Consider the following 12,831-nt stretch of genomic DNA (forward strand, 5'->3'; position numbering starts at 1 on the left):
TCTTGTCTGTCTTTTTTTCTCTCTATATATAATGAATACAGAAATTATGGGGGAGTGACTCTCATATTCGAAAAGCACAATATTCGGACACGCTTATATAAAGAGTACCGTACTTTCATACACGGAAAGTACAATATTCGGATACGCTTATATAAAGCGTACAGTATATGGCCCAGCAATTATTCAGGCTGTAGTTCTGAGGAAGAACGATGTGGAAAACATTGCTTGTACGAGCGAGCCTGGAATGGTTGGGTATAACATGGGGAAATAGAGAAGAAGGAGAGACAAGTATCTGTGATCTTTGAGTTGAAGTGGTAAGAGATTTGTCAGCTCTGGCGAGTAGAAGTAGAAAAGATGGTAAGAATATAGAATGTCTGTAGAATAGAGGTTGCTGTTGCCTTTCTTTACAAAAGCTCTACGATTGATTAAAGGGAGATTGTGAAGGAAGAAAGCATTCATAAGCAGACATCCGGTCCATTCATACTCTTTTGAAATTTCTTGTTAATATTGCTCTCCAGTTTCTACGCATTTTCTAACATATTCCTTTATTAGTCTTCTTCTTCTTCTCTTTCACATAAAACTCACTAACACACATACTATCACACACAAACACTGTCATGCATATTTTTCTCTCTATCTTCCATACATATTTTCTCCTTCTTCACACACATATTTTCCCTTTCCCATAGACACTGTCTCTCACACATACTCTCACATTTAGATTCTGTCTCACACGTATGTTCACTCTCTTTCTCTCATAGACTTTCTCTCTCTCTCTCTCTCACGCACGCACACACTCTCACACATATGCATTTTCTCTTCTACACATACTCTTTCTCTTATATGCTCTCTCTCTCACACACACACTCTCTCTTTCTCTCACTCTTACACACACACTTTATGTCTCATACGCCATTTTTATCACAAATACAAGCTCTCTCTCTTTCTCTCGTATACATTCTCTTTCATACATAAATCTTCCAATCACCACATACATACTTTCTGTTTCTCATATCTACTCCCTGTCACACGCAAGCTCTCTCTCTCTCTTACTATCTTTCTCTTTTGTACACACTCTCTTACGTTCTCAACGTCATACTCTCTAATTCTCTCTCACTCTCTCTCTCTCTCTCTCACACACACACACACACTCCTCCTTTTTCTCCATAGGCTTCTATAGTATTCTGTGATTAACTTTTCAGTTCATCTCTATAACATGATGGGGGGTGGGTCTCTGGGATGATAAATAACGCCAAGTGGGCGGCGGATCAACAATAAAATGCTTGGGTATCTCTTCTTTGCTCTAAACTTTTCTGTACTAACAACAAAGCATTTTCAAAGTAAACTTTACTTTTTCCAAAACTGCATTTCATTAAACAAAATCTATAAAAGCTATTTATTTGTTTCGTTATTTTCAACATGAACTCTAAAGTATATTGAACCCATTCGTAAACTAAACCATACAGCAACAATAGCTTCTACTTAGCATAAAGAAAAGACGCAAAAACAAAACCAAACCTTAGCGGTTGCTCGAAATTGGTGAAGATGGTGAAGACGGAGATGAGAAGGAAGAAGAAGGGAGGAGATCTATACGTAATCTATTATCCAAAATCAATCTATCAATCTATAATAATTTCTGATGGGAAAAGAACATTATATCTAGTTATTTCTCTCTACATATACAACATCATTTTTGTATTAGTAATTATCATTATTATTAGTATCGCACTTTGCTGATATATTTTTCATTTATTATTATTATTATTATTATTATTATTATTATTATTATTATTATTGTTATTATTATTATTATTATTATTATTGTCTTCATCATCATTACTGTGTTTTTAATAATGCGTTGATGTTTTAGAAAGAATTAAAAAAAAAGTTACATAAATACAAAAGCTAAAAATAAAGTAAAACAAAAAAAAAGCACAAAATAACTAAAATGAAAAAAGAAAAGCAACCCCCCAAAACAAAAGCTCCAGAAGCAAATATAATAAAGAAAACGAAGAAAAAGAGAACCAATTTTGTCAAATATTCCATATAATATATAATAATACAAGGCGAAACAGTTCTCTCTATAACCAGGAAATATATCTTTCCAAACACAATGGAAAATAATAATAATAATAATAATAATAATAATAATAATAATAATAATAATAATAATAATAATGATGATGATAATAACAATAATAATAATAATAATAATAATAATAATAATAATAATGATAATAATAATGATAATAATAATAATAATAATAATAATAATAATAGTAATAATAATAATAATAATACGAAAAACAATGCTTTAAAACTAAAATTGGATATTTCGTATATTGACAACTTAGTTTTGGTTGGTATTAGCTTTTGTACCTCTTAAGGTCGTATTTGTCAAAAACAGTGGACATTGAAATTGCTAACGTATTATAGACAGAAGCTGACAGTCAGAGAGATAAGTATCCATTATTTGTGTCAGAACCGTATATTTGTATACTTGGTGTTTTTTTTCTCTCTCTAACAAAAGGTATGGTATTGATTCCATCGATTTTCTCCTTCATTTTCACTCCTTTTTATCTCTTATCTCGCCACCATCTTAATCCTTTCCTCTCAACAGAAAACTATGTATTGCGCATGTCTATTAGAAAAGAGTTCTATACATAAAAAATATATAGGTATAATCACGAAAAGCTGATTATATATATATATATATATATATATATATATATAATAACACGCAAAGTACAGACGCATAAATATGAGTTTGTGTGTATGTGTTTGTGTATATGCGCGCGTGTGTAGAGCAAAGAGAAATACACGCACACACACACACACATATATATATACATATGCAAAACGTAAGCCTATACCGATGTGGAAATACAAATTATAACTTATATGCATAGCCATGTATGTATATATATATATATATATATATATATATATATATATATATTATATATATATATATATATATAACACGCAAAGTACAGACGCATAAATATGAGTTTGTGTGTATGTGTTTGTGTATATGCGCGCGTGTGTAGAGCAAAGAGAAATACACGCACACACACACACACATATATATATACATATGCAAAACGTAAGCCTATACCGATGTGGAAATACCAAATTATAACTTATATGCATAGCCATGTATGTATATATATATATATATATATATATAATATATATATATACACACACACTTGCTCTCTAAGCGAATAGGGGAAATGCTAAAATACAATATTCATCTATTTATCTCATAAATAAATAAATAAATAAGAATAAATAGATAATTATGCCAGCCAATCGATCAATCTGTCTATTTAGAAAAACATACAAAAATTATCTATCATTCCCGTTTCACTACCAGCACGACCACCACCAGTACTGCTGTCATCATCACCAGTGTTATCATTATCGCCACCAAATAATGAATATATGAAGAAATATATACATTAAAGCTATCAATTGTTTAGCGTTCATTCCCCAGTGTGGGATTGATCTAGAAGTTAAAACAAAATGAAACGAAATAAAAATTACAAACGACAGGACCAGTTACTAGGAGGTTTAAAATTCTAGCATTTGTATTTGGGTTCGATTTCATCATAGTGGATATAACAACGTATTTATTTTGGATATTTCTATTTCCTTGTTGGGAATGCTTACAATACATTACCAGTGACATACCCCGGTCCTGTCCAATACTTAAGTCCAAGCTATTAAACTACATGTGTCAAAATGAAGATTGAATCGATTATTTACCAGGTTCTGTATCAATTCAATTGATCCAGGTGTCTGATGCTAATAAATACTAATAAATACAAATTTGAATTAAACTGTTTTGACCCATATATATACATATATACGTGTGTATGTGTGAGTGTGTAAAACATGGAGAAAAGTATTACTCATCTATCTGAGGTGGAGTAAAATATAGTGTTTTATTGAAGTTGTAAAACTTCACAAAAATGTTACTCAGAGTTTCACATAATCGATCATCAGAATGAAGCGAACTTTTGCTGATCGGTTATTGTATCTAAGTGTAAGTATCCCCCACCCCCACACACATATCGAGTAATGAATGACAAAATAGCTTTGAGTACACTACATCCTGAAGCAGGCGTGACTATAAGCTAACGTAACCCCTGTTCTTTTCTCATTGAATAATGTATTTTACATTCTGTATTCACCTAATATTTTACTGTAACGCATAAGCATGTTGAGTTCTAATAAGTGATTACTAGTATCGCTATGCCTAAGCGAAATCATATCTATCTGTCTGTGTGTATATTTTTTATATTAATCAGACTGGTGTCCTCATACAACGTTTCGACTATTGTATGCTTCAACCTCTTTTAGGTGTTTTGAGTCGAACTCAGTTGTTGTATCGAATTTCGAACCTAACCCTTTATTTGATCCACGGTGGTACACTGTTTTTATTAAACTCTCCACATTTCGTGACATTTTTCGCTTCAATTAATATTTTGAGTTTACCTTAGTGAAGATTGAACTCAGAATCTCTAGGTGAGTGCGTTACATTAATTCCTATCTATATCCACTACGCTATGCTTACGCAGCGTACAACAGCTAAAACGTATGAAAGCAACAATCAAGATGAGAACACCAGTTCAGCTAATATTAACAGTATACATAGATATAATTCTATATTTCTGAGATGAAGAATTTATATTATGTATGTATGTATGTGTCTGTCTGTCTTTGTCAGTTTGTCGCATATATCTGCATGTATGTATGTATGTAAGCATGCATATAGCAAGAAGCTGTAATATTTTCCATTTAGAAGTAATTAAAAAAAAAAACGAAGCACAGCAAACACAGAACTTCAATATCTGTTAACCATCAACTAGGGAAGAAAACAAACAACAAACACAGCAAAGATAATATAATAAAAAAATAATATAATAAAAAAATAATAACTTTCCCTTTTGCACGAGATTTTGTCCAGCTCTTTATTACTAATGATGGTGTCAGTAACCAAGGGTAAACAAACAACGAGGAAAATGTTCCCTATATAAATATCATGTAGCTTTATAAACCTGTCAGCTTGTCGAATATAAAACAACTTTAAATGCTATCTGACGTATGGAACACCACCATGCATTTCTATGATCATAACGACGACGACGACGATGATATCGAAAATGGCGACGATGATAATGATGATACCTTTGATGATGACGTAGTTGATGATGATTATAATATAATGAGACGATGACGATGACGATGATAAAAACGACGGTGAGAGAGTCGACGATAATGAAAAGTGTGTTGATAGAGATGATGGATGCTGTTTTAGTTTGTTAGTTTAATGTGTTGGCAGAAATAGTTAAAGTGTTGAATATCTCTACTTCTTGATTTCAAACCCTACTAGTTTCTCAAATGAGGGGAAAGGCTTATTTCCTGTATTGAACTCCCTGTCTAACAATACTGATAATCCTGGAAGAATTGGTAAACTAAGCTGTCTGAAAATCAAAGGTTTTGCAGATTTAGAATCGGGCGTTTTAAGGTGCTAATTCTATACTGCCATGTCTGTTCGGCCATTTTACCTACATGTTGTTGGCAAAACAAGAGAAGAAGAAGAAGAAGAACAGCAAAAAATTACAACATTAACAAATATATATAAAAAAGCTAGACTCGAATTTTAACTCGTTTTTTCCTTGTATAATCGAGAAGTCGGCTGCGACTCAACCGCATTAATAGGAGAGGCCACACAAAACGCCTTTGCAGCCAACGCCTACTTCTCCTTCCTCCTCTGCCTCTTCTTCTTATTCTTCTTCTGCTGCTGCTGCTCTCTTTTTCATATCATTAACATCATCAGCTTTACTCTTGTTTCCATTGTCTCTCCCTCTTTCCCCTCCCTCTTAATCCTCCTCATCTCAATGTTTTTTTACTTACTCCTCTGAGAATATAAAAGGTACTCCTGAGCGCTGTCGAAACTCATCCAGTCTGGAGCTTGCCAGTCTCTACTACCTAAACGTTTAATGTTTGTTTTTGACACTAAGTTTCACAAAATCCATGCCTGCAGCCCGACTTTAGTTTTACGACAGCCAACAGTAGAAAAATAAAAATAAAAATAGAAAGGAAGAAAGGAATAAAACTAACAATCTAAAATATAACAAACACAAATGAACATACCGCACTCTGCATACAATTCCATGCACGAGTTTCTCTGTCATTTTCTCCATACGAATCATTGAGAGACGAATATAAGTGGTGTCTGAAGTAGTTTTTGATCTGAAAGGAAAAAGAAAGAAATCCATGATTAGCATGGTTCATGTTAAAGAAAATTATCTCCCTTAGATTCAGGTTGTCAGTCAAGCTGAGCTGATTAACTTTACTTAATCGACTTCGTTCAATCAAACTGCATTTTCAGCAAACATTTAAAACTTTTGGGTGGTTTATTGAAGAGTTATTTAGTATCACTCAAACTTTTATTGCTCAAGCTAAGAAACAATTGTCACTTCAAAAGATTTGACAGAATAAATGAAATTCATAGAATTACTTTCTTCCATGCAAATAAATATGACCATATGACTATGAGGGTTCTTGATGCGTGCTGTTCATGTTTACTGGGAATAAGGTGCGATTATGCTTTCTTGATATGTGCAGTGATTACACATTTTTACTGTCGAAAGGGAAAATATTTGCAGAAGCTTATTGGAGGATTTTCCCGTTGTCTCTCTTTATGGAATCAGTGCTGAATTATTGTGACGTGTGTAGAATGCACACTTCAAAATGGAATACATGGTTGTACAATGACTCTAATCTTTTTGCATATTATCAACTAAATAGAAATGATGAAGTTATTAGTTTGAAAAATTAGGAATTGGGAGAATTGTGTGGCAAATATGCGTTCGGTTTCTCAAAAATCCCAGAAGAGTAAAGAAATAGTTTCTCTCCTTCCAATGTAGCCTGAAAGCCAGGAAGGTAAGGCAAATCTCATTTTCCTCTTCATAATCATCTTTAGGACACAGCTTCCCAGAAATACTAAAATGGACTATTCCTTCATTTTATATCTCATCAATATTACAAAATGGAATGTTAAAAAGTGGCGGAATACCAGAGTAGATTAGCAGAGTCGGATAAAATACTCTGCAGTATATACTTGTTGTCGTTTACGTTCTAAGATCAATCCCTCAGAGATTATCTTTACATTTTGACCTTGCGGGATTGATGAAATATTGTACTATTCAGGTACTGGGGATACTTTAATCGACTTATCCCTCACCCGCCATAAATTTGTGACCTTTAATCACTGTTAGAAATCAATATAAAAAACATTCAACAAATACCGGTTACGAAATAGAAAACACTTTACCTAAAACATTCAATGTTTATATGTTATTTCTCTTTTCTTACTGAATTTTTGTTCCCGGGCATTTCATTAATGAAGAGAAAATATCGAAACGCGTGATATATTTTTAGGAGCAAAGTATTACTATCGTGAAGGAATTACTTTTCCTCCATCGTAAAGTTTGTAGGAGCATTTCCTTATTCTAGTCGCTTTAAAGTTAAAAAGCATAGGTAATGTGGTTTATCTCTCTAATCTTCCCCAGTGCAGCCAGAATCAACTACCTAATCTGTCTCTCTTATTTTGATTTCACAGGGTTCCTTGTTTAAGTTGTCTTTCTTCCCTCTCTTCTTGGATTGGAGACTAACTTAAAGCAATTCCTCTCCTCAGACCTTTTCTCTGGTGACATAAATCAGTATAAATAGTATTGTATTTCTTGCTGAAAGATAGACAAAATGACTTTTCCAAGAAGCAAACATACTATCAATATGTCTTTGACCTTCTTATACTTATCTCAGTCATTGGGTTGCGGCCGTGCTGAGGCGTTGCCTCGAAGGATCTAGACAAAAAAACATCATCCCAGTACTTATTTTTTAAAAGTCTGGTAATATTCTATCGTTCTCTTTTGCTGAACTGCAAAGTTATAGAGGTTGTAAACAAGCCGACACCGGTTGTTAGGTGATAGTGAGAACACACACACACACAAAACGGAATTCTATTTAATTCCCACCTACCAAATTCAGTCACAAGGCATGAGTCGGCCCGAGGAGATAGTTGAAGGTATCTTATTTCTTTACTGCCCACAAGGGGCTAAACACAGAGGGGACAAACAAGGACAGACAAACGGATTAAGTCGATTACATCGACCCCAGTGCGTAACTGGTACTTATTTAATCGACCCCGAAAGGATGAAAGGCAAAGTCGACCTCGGCGGAATTTGAATTCAGAACGTAATGGCAGACGAAATACGGCTACGCATTTCGCCCGGCGTGCTAACGTTTCTGCCGGCTCGCCGCCTTAAATAGTTGAAGGCATCTGTCCAAGGTGTCGCGCTGTGGGACTGTATCTGAAACCACGAGGTTTCAAAGCGAGCTTCTTAACCGCACAGCCATGTTGCGCTTATGCAGAAGCTTTTCTCTAGTAACATGATGTAAGCAGTATTATATGTTTCACTGAAAGGCAGAAGAAGTTGTTTCTCCATGAAGCGAACATACTGTCGATACATGTAGAAAGACTGTATGAAAATGTTTCTCCGTCGTATGTAAAATGTCACGCTTTATATACGAATTTAGTAATATAAAGCTTTAGAATTGTATAGGTCAACTTAGGTGATAAGAAACATGAAATTAAATCGAGTAAATGGGGAAGACAATCTCATGAATAAATATAATATATAAATTTATATTATTGATTCTAAACAAGGAATATTGAATTTACATAAACGGTTAATAGTCATAGTAGCTTAGTATCTTTCGAAATCGATCATTGTTCCATTTCAGAAAAACTGCAAGATTCATGCCTTGGAAATGTAAGGTCTCCAGAATTAAAAAAACATAATAATTTTGATTTAGATTTTAAATGAACTGATATTACTTTCAGAATATTTTATTTATTCATACATTCAAATGATTTGACATCATTACATCTTTAAACGACTTGAAGGCATCAAATAAATTTTTGGCAATTAGTCCATGGAAACAAAAATAATTAATTTACAAAATGGGGTTTTTAATTTTTAATTATAAATTGAATCTCACAATCATTTTGAAGCAAAAATATTGTGGGAGTAGTATAAATTCAGGATTAAAATAATTATTTCAAAAGATGTAGAGTAAATATAATTTCAATAGTCAAATTGTCTGAATTTAGATCAATCAAAACGAAAATCCAGCAATTACTAAAAAATATGTGTCACCCGAAACTACAAGAAGCTTTATAAAAACGAATGCAAATCTAGTTCTGTCAATAAAAACTATCTGCAGTATAGTTGCTGGCATGCGTGTGTTGTTAAAATGCTCACTTTCACTTCCAAAACACATCATTTCGGGTTCAGCACCACTGCGGGCGGCAACTTGAGCGCGTATCCTCTACTATTACACTTGGCTGACCAATACAGTTTATGTGAATTTGGTAGACGGAAGCTGTGTATATGTCTATATATATATATATGTGCGTGTATGTGTGTGTGTGTGTGTGTGTATGTATCTTTGTGATTATGTTTGTCCTCTAGCACCTCTTGACAATCGGTGCTGGTTTGTTTTCTTTTGTATCCAAGTGGCACGATACAACAAGTAGCAGGCTTTCAAAATAAATATTGGGATCGATTTGTTCGACTAAATCCTTCAAAGGGATGCTCCATCATGGTCACAATCCAATGAGTGAACACGTAAAAGAAAAATAAACGATATTATAAAATGTTACAGGATTTAAAAACGAGTATGTCACCGAAAAAAAGGTAGCGACCAAACAGTAGCAACCGACAGATAATATCAATGACTGGAAACAGCGGACATGGATTGGCTCGAGGCCATGGTAGAAAATAATGACCCAAGACACCGTGTAGTGGAACTGAACTCATTACATCACGATTGCAACACGAGCCTCTAAAACACACACACACACCACACACACACACACACACACACAAAGTATCCGTAAAGTATTGTATTAAATATCTATCACGGCTGATCGTACCAATCGGTTTCGCCTAAAGATTACAATGAAGTGTTAGATAACAATCTGATGATATAACTTTACGCTCATCAGAGTTAGCCGATATGGAAGAGAATATGGCGACTGCTTTCTATTTTCGGAGGTGGATTAGTACAATTGGTCAGCGGTTGCTGTTAAAAAGGTGGTGAAACGAAAAGGAGGTCAGGGGATTAGGTTAGGAGTTATGTCCCTTAATTGGGTATGCTGTTAAGCTGGCAAGAGTTATCTTGAAGTAGGGAAGACGTATACTATTAATATGGTGCTCCTGTGCGAATGGGGTGTGTGATATGAGAAGTGGTGTCATATGCATAATTTTATCTAGTAGTGTATGTATATATAGGTGTATTCGTTGGTCTGTTTTGTTTCTGTTACGGATAAAGTCAAAGGGGTTGTTAGCGTGCGGTGTGTAATGTGTGTGTGTAGGAGTCTGTGCATGTTGTGGGTACAATTTGTGTGCAAAGGTAGTGGGAGACTATTTTGTCTATTTTGTAGGTTATCTGCCTTATAGGGGTGTGCGTATGTGTACATGGATGCATTGGTGTGTACTTTGGTCAAACTCTTTTTGCCGGGCCCGAGGGCATAATGGAAGGCATGGGACCTGTGGTTTCCGTCACGGTGGGGTGTGCAGGTACGACAGGAATTACTTCCTTTGAACGAACACACCTATATATACCTACACCCACAGATACAATTATACAAATGACACCACTACACATATCACACACCCCATTCCCACAGGAGCATCACATTAATAATACACATCTTCCCCACTTCAAGACAACTCTTGCCGGCTTAACAGCATACTCAAATGAGGGACATAACTCCTTACCTAATCTCCTGGCCTCTTTTTCGTTTCACCGCTGACCGGTTGTATTAATCCACTGTCGACAATAGAGAACACTCGCAATATTTCCCTTCTGTATCAGCTAACTCTGAAGAGCGTAAAGTTATATAATGGGATTGTTACTTAACACTCCATTGTATTCTGTAGGCGAAACCGTGATGGATATTTAATACTATACTTTTCGGATAATATACCGACTCTACAAACAGATATACGAGCGTATCTTTTTCCTGACTTATGGTCTCTTAGACGACTCATATATGTATATATATATATATATATATATATATATATTATATATATATATATATATATATATATATACGTACATACATACATACAATGCACCACGGAATTTTGTCAGTGATCAGGTCGCAGTCTTAAAGCGACGTAAATATTTTGGCAAATTAAATTTAAATGTTGAAGTGAATCTAGCAGTTTTTGTGTGTTTCTAAATGGCTTATAAACACCTTCCACGCTGCAATTGTTTTTGTTTCAGCATACGATCTCAAATCAGGTCACTTGCTATGCAAGTACATCTCTGTAATATATATATGCATGCATGCATATATGGGCACATGACGTCATGAAATGTGTACAACAAAGAAGTACGAAGCACGAGTACCCTGAAACATGAACTATTCTTTCGAACAACGAAAGACACAAATGGAAAACAAAACAAAGAACGACCCTTCATCAGTTGTTGGCTGTTATACACAAATATATCTATACATCTATGTACATATATGCACAGATACTCATGGTATACAGATATCCATGCACACACACGCTCGCACACACACGCTCGCACACACACACATATATTTATATATATATATATTGGTCGAGACAGTCTTTTGTTGTTCGTGCTCAAGGTCATGTGACATCAGAACCTGTCTGATAACAATCAGCGCTCAGGTGAAACCCCAGAGTGTTAAGAGACGGAGTCAATCAAAATATAATCATAGATGTAAACATACATACTTGTATACATACATTTAGACTTTTATCGCAGTACCGAGAAATTTAGTAATACCTACAATTATTGGTTGAGTACTTGCATTGAGTTATATTTCAAAGAAAAGTTGAGATGTACTCTATTAATATCATGTGAGTTTCCTTCCACACTCATCATTATTCAGAGTTCAGCTTCATTTATTGTATTATATGAGTACATACATACAAACAACCAAACATACATACATACATTATATACATACATACATTACATACATACATACATACATACATACATACATAAATACATACATAAGCACACATATACTGGTAGGTACACGTGAAGATATATTCACAAACACATACGAATATATATATATATATTATATATATATATTTATATATATATACATATATATATGTAAAGTGAAACGAAAGAAAATATACGAAGGGTTTGAAGAGCAAGAAGAAATGAAAACAAAATGATACCTTAACACCAAGTAAACTGTCTTTTTTCCCACATATCGACTGAAAGTATATATGTATATATGTATACAAATAAAAAAAATTGACACGAATAAAAAAATCAGTCTGAGGAGGAGGAGAAAAAGAACCATAAGAGGAACGAGAATGAAAAAAAAATAACAAACACAAACAAAAAAATGATAATAATCTATATAATATAAAAATTTGTACCGTAAAAGCTTTTACAGATTGCAAAACTACATCTCAACGTTAGTTTTTTTTTTCTCTTCTCACCCTGCTGCCATATTTTCTACTCCCAATACCACCCCTACTTTCACTTTGCGTGTTTCCTTACTTAACTGATTATCTGACCAGAGCAGAGTGATTTTTTTTTCTCCATTGATTTATGATGTATTTTTTTCTTCTTATACTTATTATATGACGCCTAATGTTTGATGACAATAAATAAATAAATAAATAAATAAATAAATAAATAAATAAAATAAAAAAAAACATAAAAAACGAAGGCCAA

At 33.9% G+C, this 12,831-nt stretch overlaps 1 protein-coding gene across 1 annotated transcript in view; it reads right to left on the minus strand.

Annotated features, from left to right (window-relative positions):
* LOC115210585 (tetraspanin-8-like) overlaps nt 1-12,831 on the minus strand; it is a 285,558-nt gene that overhangs the window by 127,997 nt on the left and 144,730 nt on the right. The window contains exon 6 of the mRNA XM_036502648.1: nt 6,166-6,264. Within this exon, the coding sequence (XP_036358541.1) occupies nt 6,166-6,264 (99 nt within the window). The remainder of the gene's footprint in view (nt 1-6,165; nt 6,265-12,831) is intronic.

The sequence above is a fragment of the Octopus sinensis genome, linkage group LG4, assembly GCF_006345805.1.
Source record: "Octopus sinensis linkage group LG4, ASM634580v1, whole genome shotgun sequence".
NCBI classification, from domain to species: Eukaryota; Metazoa; Mollusca; class Cephalopoda; order Octopoda; family Octopodidae; genus Octopus; species Octopus sinensis.